Source organism: Canis lupus, chromosome 18 (genome assembly GCF_003254725.2).
Source record: "Canis lupus dingo isolate Sandy chromosome 18, ASM325472v2, whole genome shotgun sequence".
In the NCBI taxonomy this organism is placed as follows: Eukaryota; Metazoa; Chordata; class Mammalia; order Carnivora; family Canidae; genus Canis; species Canis lupus.
In genome coordinates, this window is record NC_064260.1 from 53,064,556 (window position 1) to 53,083,312 (window position 18,757).

General features: G+C 49.9%; 1 protein-coding gene and 1 long non-coding RNA gene across 16 annotated transcripts in view; one reads left to right on the top strand and one right to left on the bottom strand.

The window, feature by feature from the left end:
* The window catches only part of MARK2 (microtubule affinity regulating kinase 2), a 60,484-nt gene that overhangs the window by 19,758 nt on the left and 21,969 nt on the right, over nt 1–18,757 (bottom strand). For 5 of the 14 annotated variants that reach the window (XM_025446474.3, XM_025446471.3, XM_025446469.3 and 2 more), the window contains exon 1: nt 4,109–4,245. The exons of 1 other annotated variant lie outside the window; for it this stretch is intronic. In XM_025446474.3, coding sequence (XP_025302259.1) covers nt 4,109–4,216 — 108 coding nt within the window. In that variant the 5' untranslated portion in view covers nt 4,217–4,245. Of the gene's footprint in view, nt 1–1,933; nt 2,328–4,108; nt 4,246–18,757 lie in introns of those variants that run through there. 8 more of the 14 variants (XM_025446475.3, XM_025446472.3, XM_049096240.1 and 5 more) reach the window with 4 other exon arrangements.
* Nucleotides 4,262–18,427, top strand: LOC112659534 (uncharacterized). 2 transcript variants are annotated; one of them, XR_007403405.1, is made up of 4 exons: nt 4,270–5,761; nt 12,747–13,318; nt 14,503–14,592; nt 14,700–18,427. It is a non-coding gene; the product is annotated as an uncharacterized LOC112659534 (long non-coding RNA). The 2 variants fall into 2 exon arrangements; XR_007403406.1 differs by having other exon boundaries at nt 4,262–5,761; nt 12,747–14,841; nt 15,631–18,427.

Here is an 18,757-nt window from a genome sequence, read left to right on the forward strand (position 1 = left end):
TTTATTATTACTAACACTAAACTTAAGTGGGAGAGGAGATTATTACAAACGGGGAAGAAAACCATCCAAAAGAGGACCAGCGCAGGATGATTTCACATACTTGTTGTCAGGAGATGGTCCAGTGGGTGCCAAGGAGCACTGTCAAGCAGAACCAGGTTCGCATCCTGGCTCCCCTGCTTACTGGCATTAGTTTCCTTATCTGTAAAGTGGTGATAAAATATTCCCTACTTCACATTAGATGAGAGAACACACGTAAAATGCTCTATCCAGTGCTCAGTGAAGAACAACCACTTTTGCTATTATTTTTAGTTCCCAAATACGACTGCAAAGTCAAAGGTCTCTTTGTCAACGAGACTTCCACGTCTGAGTGGAGCCCTCTAAAGCCAGCAGTTGCCCAGCAGAGACCAAGGCCACAAGAGATGCTCTGGTCCTCCCCACTGGAGAGGGGTCTAGGCTGAGCTGTGGATGCTGTCCCATTTGACCCACGTTGGTAGCCTGCACCAGCCCTCCTAGCCTTCGTGGAAGGTGACCAGACAGGGTAGCTGTGAAGGGTTGGTCCCAAGCAGGGCATCCGGTACAGAAAGAGAGAAGGTTCCACTTGTCCAGGACCCAGGGAAGCAGAGAACACTGGTCCATGCTCCCAAATTCACCCCATACCCCTTTCAGGACCAAAATCACCCAACTGTCCGGACTCAAAGACCAAAGACTACAGCCCTCCTCTCCTTCCCCTTCACCTCTTCTCTGAGACATTTCCCACAGCAAGGATGTGGGCCAAGGTGAGGAAAGCCCAGGGAAGGAAGCCGAGAGAGGGAGTGGAGAAAGGAAAAAGTGTCCAGTAGAAAATGTTTCTTGGACCATGGCCCCACACGAGGTCGCTGCCCTGAAGGCTGAAGTGGAGGCAAGGGTATGGAGACAGTCTCTTCTGTGGTCCTGACTAGGCCCACTCAGCCTGAATCCAGATCTTACCACCAGTTGGGGGGGCTGAGGACTGGCTGCCCTTCGAGGCCAACAAAACAGGATCTGGGTAGTCACACTCTTCCCTCTACCTCTGTCCTCCCTGCTCACAGTAAGACAGGAACACCAAACATTCTCAAAGCCCACAGCACACCACAAGCTAGCCCTAAAAACCTGAGGAAGTCTGTTGCAAGTTGACAGCCCGACTCTCAGGCAGCCTTCAGAAAGAACAGGGGGTCGCCTTGTGAGGCAGTATTTGGAACCAACAGCAGACTACACAGGTGACTTAGCAAGCCTGACTCAGAAGCAGGACCTGAACAGCTTTGGAGGCTCAACAGAGAGATGGAACATAGGACCCGGGGAGAAGAGAAAGAGCCTTCTATCCAGCAGGCCCTTCAACCTAGGATCTCTAAACTCAGCCTCAGGCGTGTTGCCAGGTTTGCCTGGAAGACAGCCTCCACCCCAGAGGCCCAGTGCTGACTCAGGTAGGTAGGGCTCCTTCCCTAACGCTGGGGGCTCCTACTAACAGTTCTCCCCTAGAAAAGCTTGTGTGGTGGGGCTCCGCATTCAGGCCTGGACTTAAGTGTCCTGAGACTTCCCCAGGGTTGGGAGGAGTCAGGCAGGTACTCCCCAGCCAGAGGCACAGTAAGCCCAGGCACTGTGGGAAGAACAGGGTCCCTCGGGTGCTGGCTCCGGGCGGCCACCCCAGATCCGAGTCTCCCCTTACTGGAGCACTGGCACGCCCTCCCTGGGCCTCCATTTGTCCCCCCCGCCCCCACTCTGGGTGTGACTGCTGATTCAACCTATGGAGACTCTTCTTCCGGTATTTGCCCCCTCTTTCTTTCCCAGCCAGTGCCTCTTTCCATGAATTTTACTACCTGTGCTAGCGCCTGGCTCCATTTAGCACTTCTTTAAAGATCCTGTGTTTGGGTGGTTAAGAGGAAGGGGCAATCTCACAGCAGAAAAGGGGAAAACATACCCGGCTGGAGAAAGGGGCAAGGACTACCAGCAACTTCCATTCAGCAGAGCCCACAGCAGAACCTGTCAGGCAGCGAGGGCAAAGTACAGAGGCCAGGAAGAGCCAGGCCCAGGGCGGGGGCTGCCGGCTCTGCCAGCCACCCTTACTCAGCCGAAGCAGGCGACACCTTCCACCACCTCCTCAGTGAAAAACAGTGAAGCAGCCAGGCCCGAGAGGCTCCTGCCTGGGAACCTGGACTGTGTCGCAACCGAAACCACCACTAGCAGAGAGAGACCAGGCTTGGCAAGGAGACCGACAGGGACAAAAAAGCCCCACGGCTTCCCACAGGCCAGGGCCTGGTGGCCAGAAAGTGCATGCGGTCCCAGGACACTACAGGAGTGAGGTGGGAGGAAAGGGACAGGAGGCAATGGGGAGGGGGGGAGAGGGAGAAGGAGAGGGAGAGAGAGAGGGAGAGAGAGAAAGAAAGAGAGAGGCGGGTTTAGATCAACTTCCTTTTCCCTCCCCCTCTCCGGAAGTGGGCTGCCCCACCCTCCCAAAGGTGCTTTGCTGGGTAACAGCTGGGAGAGGGTGAGGAGACAGGGCTGTCATAAAGTCCTTATCTCACCTGCAGCAGGTGGGACCTGGGTAGGGGCTCCAATTGGCTGGGAGGAGTATGTGTGAATCAGGCCTGCTAACCCTTGCCAAAGACCAGCAAACCACCTGAGAACAAGGCAGGGGTTAAACAGAAACCAGCAATCCAACAGTGGCAGATGGACCTCCTGCCTCACAAAAAGCAGTGTTTAACTTAGAAAAACGCACATTCCACTTATACACAAAATATTGGGGACATAACTTCAGGGAAGTCAGGAACCCTTTAGAGGTCAATGGGTTCTAGACTAAAAACTCTGGTCACCACAGAATGAGACATTTAATCCTAAAACTCACCCTAAAGATGGGAAACCAAACAAATGTCCCTCTAAGTCCCTTCCGGTCCTGATTCTGGGAGGCCAACCCTTGGTTCTTGTCCAACCTCCAAGCAGTCTCCATCACTCCCCCTCCCACATCACTGCTTTAAGAACTCTGAGGGCCGGGGCCAGCAGGGATGCTGGTCCTCATGCCTTCCTCCTGCAAAGCTTTCTTGTCTGGGCATCTGCTAATTTGGGGCTACTGGAGCCCTCCCTCGTCTGAGTTCTGTGTGCCGGTCATGCCTTTCTTCTGGCTCCCAGATTTACTTTGACTTCATCCTATTTCTCCAGGCTACGATGTTTCCCACTAAGCAACTCCTTTTTTTTTTTTTTTTTTTAAGATTTTATTCACTTATTCATGAGACACACACACAGAGAGACGCAGAGACATAGGCAGAAGCAGGCTCTCATGCAAGGAGCCTGATGCAGGACTCAATCCCAAACCCCGGGATCACACCCTGAGCCAAAGGCAGATGCTCAACCGCTGAGCCACCCAGGCGTCCCACCACTAAGCAACTCCTGAAAGGTCTCACGTTGGTAGGCCATCAACCCATCTAGGGAAGGGCAAAACGTCCTGTGTGCCCTCCCACCACCTGAGCACGGATACTAGGGAGACCATGCTACTCAGTATTCATCTTACACAGGAGCCCTGATCAACAGATTGGACGTTCCTGACACTACCTTCTGCAGCCCCGTATTTCCTATGTTCTCCACACCTGCAGGGAGCACCCTAATATTACACATAAGAAACTGAATCACAGAACTGGGATCGGAGCCCAGGGCTTTCAAGTCCAGGTCAGCACTCTGCTGTTCCTTGAGGCCTCCTTTGCTGGTACCCACCCTCCCAAAGAAGATAAGGAAGTGGAGAGGGGAGCAGGGTGGGGGAGTGGGGAGATGCCTAGGGCAACAGGAATGCCTGGTGTCTGGCTCAGGCCTACATGTAGGGCTGTTGTGAGGACATAACCGGGAGGTCCCACAGCACGTCCTGCTCCTCTATCTCTCTCCAAAGTGGGCCCCCATCTCAGTGCAAGAGCTGAAAGCTTATTCCAGACCCTGGGCTCAGGACTGTCTGTGATCACCTTCCCCTTCGCTCAGAGGCCAGAATAGGATCAAATGGCTTCATTTTTCCAGTCCCTAGAGTTTTGCAATGTAACAGAAGGATTGTTTCCTCAATCCTGTTTGTGGGAATCAGTAAGGGGTTTTGTAAACTGAGGAAGTACTAAGCACTGACCTCCGAGAGGCTGGGGAGAAATGGGTATGGCTGAGCTGACAAGTCATGTGGCTGTGGCAAGTTCTTTAACCCTTCCTCCTTCACTGCATCCAGGAGACCTTTTTGCATCCTTTAATCCTGAGCAACTGTCACTCTCAACTGCCAAGAGTCAACAAACCAGAGGAGCATTGTGGGTAGGAGAGATCTTGTAAGGCTGTGGGAAGCACTAACTGGTAGAGAGCTTGGGTGCAACCTCCCTGCACTCAAAATTAGCCATGGTGGCTCTGCCTGGGGGACCCCCCACCCACCTTCCCTTAATACCCTGGTGCAGAAGGGAGGTGGGACTGTGTCAAAGTGTCAGAGCGCTGCTCTCTCTTTGTAGCCGGGGCAGGTGCTCCTCCCCGACAGAGGAGAACTGCAGAGCTGGCAACTGAAGCCCCAAGAGTGGTAGTTCACTGCCCGCTAGCTCTTTGAGCTGCAAGCCTCACCTGAAGGCAGAAGCCAGCATGTGTCTGGGGGGACCAGCAGACAAGACCTGACCTGGAGTGAGACCAGAACCGATCCAGCACCTCCAGCTCACTCCCCTTCATGCATGGAAGCCACAATGCAATAAGTACTTCTCAAAGCTCCGGCCTGTGCAGCTACTTGAAATGCTGGGCTCTTCCTCAAACAGGACAGATTCTACTGAGCAAGCAGAGCTTTACCAGCTTCTAGTACCATTTCATCCCTAAGAATCTGCTCACTGGGGTCTGGTCTCTATCTCAATTCCCAATTACTGTTGCCAATTCAGCAAACCTTTGTTGAGGGCCTACCTCTGGAGCCAGGGCCAGTTTGCAAAGTTCAGAGAGATCTGGTTTCTGCCTTCTAGAAACTCAGAGGAGGAAACTGTATATTATATTAGACGCATCACAGTTACCTCTGCTTACTTAGTAAGGGAGGCAGGATAGCACGACAGAGCTCTGGAAGCAGACGGCCCTGGGGTGAGAGCCTTGCCTTTGCTCCTTACTAGTTCACTGAGCACGACCAAGATTCTTTGACTTCTTTAGCGCCTGTTTCGTTATTTGGGATATGTGGACACCAGCTGTACCCACTTCACAAGATCGGCATGAAGACGAAAGGAAGAAACGCACCCCAGTGTGGACCGCAGTGTCCGGCGTGCAGTAAGGTCTCAACAGTGTTTCCTAAGATCTTGCTTCTCTTTCAGATAGGAACCTGCTTCCCATTAAGGGGTCCTCTGAGCCCAGAGAAGAGCTATTATCTCTAAGAACTTGACTCAAAGCATCAGTGGAGTGAAGCTAGTACAGGGAAAAGTCAAATTTCTACCATGGCTGGGCTGTCAGGCAAAAAGGACCCTCTTCCCTAACCTAAAACCAGCCATGCCTCTGGCCTCTTAGCCCAGAGGAAGAGGAAGGTGTGCCTGCTTTTTCTCTTCCTCGTGGGCTCCTTAACTCCTTCCTCCCAGAAAAGGTCTAAGAAATAGCCGACATACCAGTACCACATGGTGCCAAGGGCTGGGGGAAGCTCACATTGCCAGCCTCACACTCCATTCGGCGCCGCCCCGTACCAGTGGGTTACTGTAACCATGGAGACCAACAAGTTCCTCCATATCACAGGAGAGAGGCTGCCAGCAGCCCAGGGCTCTGGGGGAGGCAGAAGGCAGCCTGCAGCAAAAAGGTTTGGCTCACTTTACAGAGGATTGTGGGATATTGATGAAGACTAACCAGTGCAGCTGAGGTGCCTGGGCCTCCCTCTTCCTTCCTTTTCTATGCCTCTAGTTTGTGTTTTTATTTAGCACACAGTCTGGCTGTCTATGGTGCAGTAGCAAAGCGCATCACTCTGGGGTCACAGATCAGCAGCTGGACCCTAGCTCCACCACTCTGCCTGCCAGGTAGGGAATGGCTCAGAACTGTGGTATGAGAGTTATACACAGATGCACACAAACCCCCTGAGAGTGAGTCTCCAGCCATCACATAACATCTTTTAAGGGATCCAGGTCAGTAAACACTCGTAGCCCCAGTTTATCACAAATCCTTTTGTTCAAGGAATTACCAAACATCTTCTTAGCATAGAGTGATCTCTCCTTTCTCTGGATCTCACAGGAGATCCTGTCTCTATCCATTCATCTCTTTGGACTCAGTTGTCACCACACCTTCCCCTCCTGGAACTCTGAAAAATCAGAGACGGTGTTGGGCTCACCTTTTTATGCCTTTTAGTGCCTAAAGCTTACTACCCGCATCTAGTTGGCCCATGTTGAAATACTTGAGGAATAAAAATGGTACAAGTTTTTGATCCTTACAGTCACCTCACCCTCCTGGAAGGGAAGACAAGGGCAGAGGAGAGATTGAAACCTCTTGCCACAAGACCCATTTCTCCTCTTTCTAGACAGCTGCTGCCCTTTGGAGTCATTGGTTCCTGTATGGCCTTCCCACTAGGCAGTGCTTTAGAGAGGGACCCGGGTCCATCTTATTCATGGCCCCCACAAAGATGCCTCTAGCACAGTGTGTAAGCATGCAGTAGGTACTGGATGAATAAATGTGTATGAAGCAATAAATAAGAAAAGGTGTGGGGGTATCTTCATGATGGTCTCGGGGACCCATACCAATAACCCACGTCTGGGTCCTCCAAAGACAACATCCAAGCTGGTGGGAACCACAAGATCCCCCCTCTCCCAAGAATGGAGGGCATCTATGGAGCATTAGTTCCATGAGCAGGTGATGACAAGGCCTTTGGTGCTCTCTCCTGACACAATGCTGGAGGTGAAAGTGGTCCCCAAGGTAGACTGGAGACGGAATACAGGCAGAGCTAAGGGATAGGAAGGCCTACCCCCCCAACACACTCTCTCATCCCTGACACCCCTCAAACCTGAGCCCCCTCCTTTTGTCACGGGGTGGGGGGGGGCTCTCCTCTGAACTTTTTTTTTTTTTTTAAGATTTTATTTATTCATGAGAGACACACAGAGAGGGGCAGAGACCCAGGCAGAGGGAGAAGCAGGTTCCATGCAGGGAGCCTGATGTGGGACTTGATCCTGGGTCTGTAGGATCAGGCCCTGGGCTGAAGGCGGTGCTACACCGCTGAGCCACCCGGGCTGCCCTCCTCTGAACTTTCTCATGCCACTGAGCCCTCCCACCCAAGACCGCTCTCTGCCTCTCCACATTCCTTCAACCTCACAACTGCTCTGCTATCAAAACCACTGTCTTGCTGTAACAATGCAATACAGCTCGAGCCATTCTAAGAGCTACTGATTTGGAGAAGTGAGTGACTTGGAGGAGACATTTACTGTGAGATCACAGTAAATCACAATGAGCTCTGCTTTAATATTTCCTCCTGGAACCAATGTAATGACTGTAAAGCCCTGTCAACCTTAGAATGCCAAAAAACTTCATCCATACACACCTGCCTCCTGTCCTGCTGCACAAATCGGCATTCCCACCCTGCCCCCGACCCCTCCCCAAGCTGCCTCCTGTTACAGAAAAGCAAAGGAACTAAAAACGGCAGCTGGGGAGCTCAGTTGACTCACCCAGCATAATCATCTCCTCCCAGAATCTCCCATCTTCTCCTGGGGTTTTTGCCAACACAAAGTAAAAAAGAAGCACGAGATACTAAAATATACACACACATACACAAAACTTCTCTCAGCGTTTATGCAACAGCCTTTCCACCTGAGTGCAGGTTTAACCCTTTGTATTTGCCCTTCCAACATGGTTTCCCTTAGAACACCTTCACTTGGAGAAGCAGACCCAGCTCCAGGCTGGGAAACAGCCTTCTGGGTCTTACCCAGTTCCAGCTCCACACTGGAAGGTGCCGAATAAGACATGTGCCTCTTGCCACTGTATCTTCCTCTGGAAGTGGAAAAAAGACTGCCTCCTTACTCCTCCAGCTTCAAAGAGGGTGTTGAAGGAGGAGGAGTAAATATAAGAAAAAACACTGGGACAGTGCTTGCTGCCCCAAAAGTCACCCTGGCCAGAGGTCAGAGCTCAAGCAAGGAAATAAGTAAAGGAAACCACCTAAGGTTATCCCTGCCACTCTTGCCTTGGAACGGTCCCCACCTGGTCAGGCTGCAATGTGGCTGCTCTACTTATGTGACCATTAAAAATCCAACTGGCCACTCTGTGCAGGAGCAAACTCCCACAAGGCTGTCCTTACTCACAGGTGGAGGTGTCATCTTCCTTCTACAACAGATTGATAGGAACCCAAGCAGGTGACAGCACCTGAGCAGTGGCACTGGGGTAGGGGTCGGGGGACTGTTTCTAGCACCTCCTGACAAGGAGTCCAATCAGCTAAAATTGAGAATTTGGTCTCACTCAACCCTTAGAGCGATCAAGGGAGTGAGTGTAGCTCACAGACAAGCTTTCTGGGGGGTGGAAGCAGTGCTTGTGTTTCTTTTTGTCTTTGTCATTTGGTATCTAGAAGGACAACTTATTTTTTGTAAGAGATGCTATGACTACAAACTAGTAAGAACACTTCCACAAAGCATATGCAAATATACTGCGACACACTGGTCAAGAAATCTCCAACTTACCAAAAGTTCAATTAGGACAAGGAACAAATGTATCTTAGACCAACTCATGAGGGCCCACCATTGTATCTGGAGTAGTATGTTAACCATACTTAAGGATTTTGTAAAGATTTTATTGGGGGATCCCTGGGTGGCGCAGCAGTTTAGCGCCTGCCTTTGGCCCAGGGCGCGATCCTGGAGACCTGGGATCGAATCCCACGTCGGGCTCCCGGTGCATGGAGCCTGCTTCTCCCTCTGCCTGTGTCTCTGCCTCTCTCTCTCTCTCTCTCTCTCTCACTGTGTGACTATCATAAATAAATAAAAATTAAAAAAAAAAAATTAAAAACTTTTTTTTTTTTTTTTTTTTTATGATAGTCACACAGTGAGAGAGAGAGAGAGAGAGAGAGGCAGAGACACAGGCAGAGGGAGAAGCAGGCTCCATGCACCGGGAGCCCGACGTGGGATTCGATCCCAGGTCTCCAGGATCGCGCCCTGGGCCTAAGGCAGGTGCTAAACCGCTGCGCCACCCAGGGATCCCAAAAAAAAAAAGATTTAATTGATTTATTTGACAGCACAAGCGGGGGGAGGGGCAGAGGGAGAAGCAGGCTCCCCATTGAGCAAGGAGCTCAATGTGGGGCTTGATCCCAGGTATCTGGGATCATGACCTGAGCCGAAGGCAGACGCTTAATGGACTGAGCCACCCAGGCACCCCCATACTTAAGATTAAGAAACAGTCCAGAATGGGAAAATTAACTCAAGAGTTCTGCCTTCGGACCTAGGAACATCTCTTTGCTCCCTAAGCAGCACGGACAGCAGTAACTGAGGCTCTGTAACCTTCAAACCTTGGGTGAGGAGCTCTTGAGCTGGGGGAGGGGGCTTCAAAGCATTTGGGGTGGTCAGGTGGGAGGGAGGGTCTGAGGAGAAATGAACCAAGGCTGAGTTGAAAAATGAGGCTGGAGTTTGTAAAGGAATTTTGAGTAGGTACTGTCTTACAGGAGAGAAAGGCTAATTAGGGAACACCTTTTGAGCTCTCTCTTCCAGCTAGAGAAGAAAAGGGAGCCTGGGACAGTCCCCTGACCTATCAGGAGCAAATGCTCCTTAGAATGGTCTCCCAACTCGGCACCTAAAGCCAGGGATGTACTTCCCATTTACCTCACTGGGATCACTGTGGCCTCAACCCTGGACTTAGGGCGGAGACCACTGGACCCTGTTACTAAGTGGCCACGAACTGGGCGGATGCCTCAGCTAGCTGGCCAGATATTTGGAAAAGGGCTCAATGGTCAGAAGTTAGGTTGAGAAGACTGGAAAGCTTCTCAGTGAGACTGTATATATGTCAGCTTCTGCTTGTAGGCCTGGTATCCCCTAAAGCCAAATATTGCTCACTTACTGGTGGCAATGGCAGCTCTACTCAGGGCACACTAGTTGTTCATGCAGCTGCCCTAGGGAGCAGAGAGTATATGGAGAATGAGAAGACAGCCATTATCCATTTTAAGTGACTTCTTAACAAGTACTTTTTATAGTTAATTCATCTTTTCAGACAGAGTCCTAGGAAGAGAGTCTGAGCTTTTTTTCTTTTTTAAAGATTTGTTTATTTATTTGAGAGAGAGAGCGCACAAGCAGAGGAGGAGGAGGAAGAGAGAATCTCAAGCAGACTCTACACACAAAGCACAGAGCCTACTCGGAGCTCGATTTCAGGATCCTGAGACCTCAACATGAGCTGAAACCAAGAGTCGGATGCTCCACCAACTGAGCCACAGGCGTCCCTGAGGGTCTGAGCCCTCTGTCCTCTGATATGAACCTGGGAGCAGGGATCTTTGGTGTGGATTACCAAAAGAGTAAGAGTAATAAGTAAAGAGTTCAGTGTGGTGGAAGCCATCTGGAACTAGAACCATCAATTCACAGGTGGTGCTGGGGAAGAAAGAGGCTACTGTTGGGTATTGTTAAATGCACTATTAAACAGACTGCAGACAAGAGAATGCTGGGTATTTTGAAGGAAGCAGGCAGCCAAGTCTCTAGCTCATCACCTTCAAATTCACCTAGAGAGGGCAGGAAAGAAAGGGTGCCTACAGAGGCAAACAGACCCTTCCTACCAAATCCCAAAGGGCAGCTCTAATTGCTAATAGGCATGGTGGCTTAAATAAGGATCTGAAGACTGAGACAAAAAAACCCACCCCGGATGCTTCTGATCAGAAGAAGATCTGATCTTCTAGCTGGGCAGCAGGAAGTCACTGCTACCCATTCTGTTGTTCTATCTAGTCCATGCAACCACCACAAAGACCCCACAGGCATAGAGGGGTTCCTACCAAGAGAATACAAAAGGTATCAAGTCAGAATTTACCAAATATCAAACCCCGTCCAAAATACTTAGAACAATGCCTGGCACATCCTAAATGCTCACGACATGCTGGCTATTATTACTATAATTCCATATGCTTTCCCAACTTCTTCTGTAGGTTACCAAAAAAGACAGGATTTTTGGCTTTAACTTCTTTACCTAATGCTCATCACAAATGCTATCTCCAGAAAGAGATGGATCTTTCTGAACTGGCCTGGCAGAGCAATTGAGATGAAGATCAAGTGCTGCTCATCTGTTGGCACGACTGGGACCTGGACTTGGGTTTCTGGCAGAGCCAGCAAAGGCTTCAGCAGCTCAACTGTTTTATACCTTCCATAAAAGGCCACTCTACTGTGCCTTGATAAAAAGCACATTAAACCCATACATCCCACCCTAGGAAAATCCGGAGTACATCCCCCCAGCTCCCACGATAGACAATTGTCAGCAATATTGCCAATATTTCCTAGATATACAGATCTGGAATCTTGCAAATCAGTAGTCGAAATGCAACATGTAACTAGCATTTAAGAAATGGACACACATAGCTCATACACAGTGTGGCTGGAGTCTCTGGCGTGTCCTGAAGAGTGCTGCCTCTTCAGCTGTGAGACAGGGAAGCCTGTGTGAGGGGAGGGGGTGAGAGTGGTGGTGGAAATTTAGCTGCACTCCCAGCTCCGGGGTGGTTCTGGCTCAGAGACTCAGCAGCCTTCAGCGGCAGCCAGGCTCCCACCACCAGCTGTTCTTCACACAACACAAGATCACTGTTTGGGAAGACAGGATTTTGGGTGTTGGGTTTTATATCCATGAATTAGCATGCATCTGTCTCAGGGGCAGTTTCCCGAAACAGCTGCATGTCCTGGGCCCCTGCAGCCAGGATTTGAGATATAGGAGAAAGAGAAATGAGACACCAGAAGTAGGAATTCGGGAAGAGTGAAAGCAAGATGAAATGAAACTGCCTTCTTCTCACCCCTGTCCCATGGGTGCTGACTTTCCCTACCTGGTCTCCATTAAGGAGTCACATCCCTACCGCCCCTTACAGCAGTCCCTGCTTATCCATGGGAGATATTCCACAGTACTCCCCGGTGGACGCCTGAAGCCAGAGATGGCACCAAATCCTATATACACCTGACCCTTGAATGATGCGAGTTTGAACTGTGCGGGTCCATATATACACGGGTTTTTTTCGATACAATACTATAGATGTATTTTCTCTTCCTTAGGACTTTCTTAGTAACATTTTCTTTTCTCCAGCTTATTCTAAGAATACAGTATTTAATGCATATAACATACAAAATATGGGCTAATCAACTGTTCATATGATCAGTAAGGTCAACAGTAGGCTATGGGTAGTTAAGTCTTGAGGGAGTCAAAGGTCATACACAGATTTTCAACTGTGTGGGGGTCAGCATTCCGAATCCCTTGTTCAATGGTCAACTATATATAACTTGTGTTTTCTGATAGATACATACCAATGATGAAGTTTAATTTATAAATTAGGCACAGGAAGAGGCTGACAATAATAACTAATAATAAAATGGAACAATTTTACTTTTTAAAAAGATTTTATTTATTCATTCATGAGAGCGGGGGTGGAGGGGGGCAGAGACATAGGCAGAGGGAGAAGCAGGCTCCATGCAGGAACTGATGAGGGACTCGATCTTGGGACCACAGGATCACGCCCTGAGCCAAAGGCAGACAGACACTTAACCACTGAGCCACCCAGGCTTCCCAAAATGGAACAATTTTAACAGTATACTGTAATAAAAGTTTTGTGAATGTGTTCTCTCTCTCAAAATACCTTCCTGTCCTGTATTCCCTCTTCTTGTCAGGACGTGAGATGACACCGTGCCTATGTTGTGAGATGAAGTGATATGAGTGATGTGGGCATTGCAGACTGACCTTTGGATAATGTGTCAGAAACAGGACCATCTGCTTCTGGACCTTGGGTGGCCATGGGCAACTGAAGCTGTGGAAAGCGTAACTGGCTAAGGGGGGACCACTCTACCTACCTTGGCAGATGCAGGCTTCCTCCTGGCATCTCCACCTCTCTACCCCTGACAGCTCTGCCACGTCAAGTGACTGCGGTATCTAAAGCTGATACTGGTTACCCCATGAAGAGAGGTCATATGAGCTGGCCTGACACGTTCTGCTGCACTTGTTTATAGGCCAGAGGATTAAAACAACCTGTCAGGGGAGGGAGGGGGCAAACCCTGTACACAGGGCAAACACTGGCAACACAGCACAGAGGCCTCCCGCCAAGAAATCTTTTGCTCAAATATAAAGCTGAAATCTCTCACCAAACGCCAAAGCAGCTAACCATGCCAAATGCACTTATGATCCGGCGACCTTGAGACACTGACCTTGAGACACGTCAATTCCTTTGACGTTCTTCTTATGAAAGGTTAGTTTCTTTTGGGGGTGGAGGGATGGGCAACATAGGACTCCTTGAAGAGCCCGAATCTAAGTTCATACTCAAGAACAGCCTCTCTGGCCCACCAAGAAATGTCTGAGGTATAAGGTTTATACAAAAAGGGACGTTCCATGGGGATATTTGGATAAAGCAAGTACTTGATTCTCAGATGCCTATAGGCTCAAACTACCCAAACAGAACTTCCTACAATCATTTCTTGCCCTACTCAAAGTCAGAATTGGGAGGCAAATTAGATATACCTCCACGGCAGAAGGGCTCAGGCAGCAAGGAGTCTGGGGACCAGATCAGGATCATCTTCTCTAACCAGAGGGTCAACCTGACAGTGATAGCACTAGCCACAAGACACAGAAAGGAGGAGGGAGACTGTTTAGCACCAGAGCCCGTGGCTTCAGGCAGTCTAAACTCTTGATGGCGATGCTGCAGAGAAGCTGGCCCCTGGCTCTGCAAAAGGAGGTTCTTTCTCAAACTTTGCTCCTCTGCAAAGCCATTTGTCACAGCCCCTAAATAATCAATCCTCCTCTCTCAGCAAGCTTGAGCTACTCTGGTCAGGTGTCTGCATCAGGCACTCGAGCCCTAGGAGCAAGATGATGTTTCCATTTGGGTGTTCCCTTGGCTGGCTGGAGAGGTGGGCAGAAGAGGGCTAGGGTGGTGCCCCTTCTCTGGCCAGCCAGAGGGGAAATGTGAAACATCTGCTGGCAACCTGTGCTCCCTTCCCCAATATCCCCCTTCTAGCAAAGGGGGGGGGGGGGGCAGTTGCCATTTTCCTGACCTTCTACTCACAGTCTAGCTGAGGCCAGGGAAGATAAACCCCTACACTTTAAAAACAGAAGGTAGCAGTCTGGCTTAGGAACTAAAGAACCTGGCTTAGGAAAAAGAGGGATATTGTGCTGCAAGGGATTCCAAGAATAACCTCCCCAAACCACCCACCAAGCTCTTCTGAAGAGTGGGGTGTTTAGAAGCACTTTCCATTTCCCCATGCATCAGAGAAGAGGGTGGCCTTGGGCAGACACACATCTGGCTGGGTCACCATCTCCTTTAAGGAGCCCTGGTCTCCCTAACATCAGAATGAGTCCATATCTGCCACAGACAACTAGCCCAAGACAATAATGTGCTCTGGAGTTCACATACTCATGTGGGCATTAATCTTCCTACAGATAGCTGCTGTCATGCAGGGCAGTGAGGCAGGCTGAGTCCCTCTGGGAGCTTCTGAGATGGTCACTCCAGTTTGCTTGGCAGTTTCGGAGGTGGGTCAAGGTGGGGGGAAGAGGGGGAGGAAGGGAGATTATGATTCTCTATTTTCAAGCCCAGCCTCTAAAACCAGGGAGGGAAGCAGCTGAGTACCCCATTGCAGGAGAGCTCCAATCTCTGGGCACTACAGAGCCAACCAGCTGTGTAAGGAATTCTGGAGAACATGCACATCAAACACCCTGGGAAAAGGAGGGGAAGCCAACCCAGGAAGAAGTGAATTGGTCTCCTGCCAAGAACTCTGAATGGTACTCCTATCAGAACTAGAACATAACAGGAGGTGGGCAGGTTTATGGTCCCTGGGGAAAGGCAGAAAGGGAAACCGTAAAAGCCAGGCTAGCATGGGAACAAAACTCACTCCCTGGCAGGAGAGGGGGCAACCCAGCTGTTTGCTGGACAGTATCCATATGTGGTCAGAAGTGAAAGACTGTCCCATACACCTTGCTGAGGCGGACAGTCCACGCTCTAACCTTAGGTCAATTTTTACACGCTTTGCCAGCTTTGCTCTGAACCTTGCAGTTTGTTTTTTGTTTTTTCTTTTTCTTTTTAAAGATTTTATTTATTTATTCATGAGAGACACAGAGAGAGAGGCAAAGACATAGGCAGAGGGAGAAGCAGGCTCTATGCAGGGAGCCCGATGAGGGACTCAATCCAGGGACCCCAGGATCAACCCCTGGGCTGAAGGCAGGCGCTAAACGGCTGAGCCACCCGGGTTGCCCTGAACCTTGCAGTTTGGAGCACAGTCGTTTCTACAACCTTGTAAGTTAAGATCTGCCACTCCAGCACTTGATGATGGGCGGGAAGGGAGACTCTCACTGGCTGTGTAGTCCGAGCTAATCAATCTGTGACCAAGGGTGGAGCAGATGCCACAGGTAATGGCCCCTCCCATGGGGAGGGCAGAACCTTTGCCAGAGCAGATCCCAAGGCTGCCACAGAGAGGTGCTGTTTAGCGACAGAAACGTCTGTCAGGAGTGGCAGGAGGGACAGTCACCAGGTACTTCCTCTTTCTCACCAAATGCTACTACTGGCCTCCACAGGCTGCCTCTGAAAAGTTGGCAGAAGCTCAGGTGGCAGCAATGGCCTGTGAGTCACTCTTCCATGAGAAAAGGGAAATTGGTCCTGACCCCTGGGTCTGAAGAAGCTCCAGAGTGTCTTTAGCCAGCCTGCTCCAAAAGAGTTGCCCCACCAGGACTGTGGCCTCTGTTTCCTCTCCACCCAAACCAGCATGGAAAAAACCAGCCCGGTCACCCTACAACATGGAGTCAGGGCACCAACAGTCATGACAGCAGGGCACTCAGCACTGGCAAGAGGAAGTAATGGCTTCAGAGTCAAAGTATCCCTTCAACACACATGACTGATTCATATAAATGTGTATATACATGTGTGTAAGGGTGTGTGTGTGTGTGTATAACTGATTTTCAGACTAGACCCACATGGCTTCTGGATTTTTCCTTCAGCTGCATAATGAGCTGGCTGGCTCCCTTTCCCTGTCTGCAGCTCCAGCCTGGCCCCTGCCCCTTCCTCAAGTCTCACTGGGCTCCAGCCAACTGTCTTCAAATGTAGAATGTTCTCTCAGACCTCAAGGCCTTTGCTACAGTCTCTCACTGCCCCAAGTATTTCTCCTCCATCATCCATTCCCATTCTTCTTCCTGGTTAGCTTCTGCTCAGACATGGCTTCCAGGAAGCTTTTCCCTGCTCCATCCCTCTGACTTCACAAGGTACCAGACACAAATCACTTCAAGTCTCCTGTACAAAGACTTCGTGGCTTGCTGAAGGACCTACTTCACAACTCTTGGTGGCTGCCTTGTTCACAGTTACACAAGACTGAGAGCAGCCTGAGGGCAATTTCCAGGACTCAGGTCACCTCTGTCCTCAGTGCCTAGGTGTAGTACCTGGCACCTAACAGGCTCTCCATAAATGCCTTCTTAATTCACAAGGGAAAGTCAGGGTCAGGGTCTTCCTGCTTTTTCCGGAGTCTCCTCACCTGAGAGTTGTCACACAACCCTTCTCCACGTGAGCCCTCCAACCTAGGTCAGGGCTAGAATGTTGGTACTCGTTGCTTTCAATCCATTCCCTAAGGCCTTGTGGCACCGCTATGGATGGAGTGTCTGGCAGGATTTCAGAACTCATCTGGTATGTGAAGCTGGGGGACTGCTGCCTTTCTACCTATCCTTTTCCAGCCTCTCTTCTGCCATGAGGTCTGCAGGTCAGCCCCTACAGGCCTTCTCAGCAGCAGGACTGCCTCTGAAATGGAAGCAATGGGGGTATAGTGCCAAGGTAAGGTCCCCAAGAGATTCTAGGCCCACCCCATTTTTTAAAAAAGATTTTATTTATTTATTCATGAGGGACACAGAGAGGCAGAGACATGCGCAGAGGGAGAAGCAGGCTCTCATGGGGAGCCCAATGTGGTACTGGATTCCCAGACCCAGGATCACGCCCTGAGCTGAAGGCACTCAACTACTGAGCCACCCAGGCGTCCCAAGACCCAACCCCATTCAAACAAGTCATATTACCTTAAGCAAGTCATTCACCCTCTTGGGACCTGTGTTTCCCCACTTGCAAAATGAGGGTCTGTCTTGTGTGGGTGTGAGGGTTTTCAGTGCCTCTGTACTTTTAAGCCTTCCAGCCCTGTCCCTGAGACTATAGCAGGAAGTGGGCATGGTATGCACATCCTGAAGACCACATCCTGACCTTGGTTTACATCAGGTCAACCTGCCTAAAAGTCTGGCCTATATAAACCTCATCTAATATGCCTTGGACAATGGGCTCATATACTGGAAAATCTTCTCTGCCCAGGGCTGAAAAAAAATTAAAGTTAACCCAGGTGACTACTCCAGACTTAGAAACATTATAACATTGAACTCAGTGTGCTCTAGGGAAAGATCCTCTCCCTCCCCAGACTTCATTTACCCACAATTTATAAGCTCCTCAACCCTCCCAGCTTCTCTGCCTACTATGAGAGTGGCTATAAGGCACAAGGGAAAGGCACCATGACAGAGTCTATTTCCAGCAGGCCCCAGGGCTCTGCATGTTGAGCATGAGCAGTGCTGAAGAGGCACACCCCTCGTAGGGTACGTGGCACACCTAGTGCCTATGCCCATCCGCAGCAGGATTCTCCAGCAGCCTGGCTCCTCTGAGAGCTCCTGGGTGGGGAGCTGCCCACCTGACTGCCCTGGGGAGGTGACCCACGAGGAGAGACTGGCTTGGCAGAGCCCCAAGCAGCAGTTTCAGTCTCCCTGCCCTGAGTAAGGGGAGGGGGAAGTGGGTCCAAGCAGACTAGTCCAACAGGTCCTTTTGCTACCACCCTATACAGCTAGTGCCTTCAGCACCAGTTCCAAAACAGGAGATTCAAAAGTCAGAGCTTTCACACCCTGAGTCACAAAAATCAGCGAATTGAGAAGAAAGAAAAAAAAATGGTCATCTTTCTCATTCTTGCCTTATACACAATGGTCCTGGAGAACATGGTCCCTGATTTCACAGTTCTTGGTCAATTCACAAAAAGCAACTGATCTCCCCCCAAGATGCTCAAAGAAAAATCTGGGTTCTCGTCATCATCAGGCACTGAGGTGGTGTGAAATCAGTTCTTCCTGTGCCACGCTCCTGAGCTTTTCTCCCACTATAAATAACTCCAGCCTTCTGACCACATGATCTCTCCAACTCTGGACAAAATTCCCAACACTTGGGATCCCTGGGTGGCTCGGCAGTTTAGAGCCTGCCTGAGTCCCAGGATTGATTCCCACATCGGGCTCCCCACATGGAGCCTGCTTCTCCCTCTGCCTATGTCTCTGCCTCTCTCTGTATCTCATGAATAAATAAATAAATCTTAAAAAAAAAAAAAAATCCCCAACACTCAGTGTGTACCTCTGTTCACCCATCCAAAAGAGAGAAGGATGAGGACAACTGAACCAGAAGCAACAATGTAGCCAGAGATGTCAAAGGCAAGAAAAGAACTCAGCAAAATTAGGAGGGCTTGCTTTCTGGCTCTAGTCCCTGCTTCAGGAAGCCAGACAGGGCTTCCTCAGCAGTGTGTTCTCCCCATATGGTTTCCTCTCTGGGTTCTTAACACAACCCAGTAACAGCATTAACTTTTCTCCTTAACCTCTCATCCTGAAAAAGTTGTTCTCTTTAGTCATTATTACACCTATTAAGACACAAATTAAGACT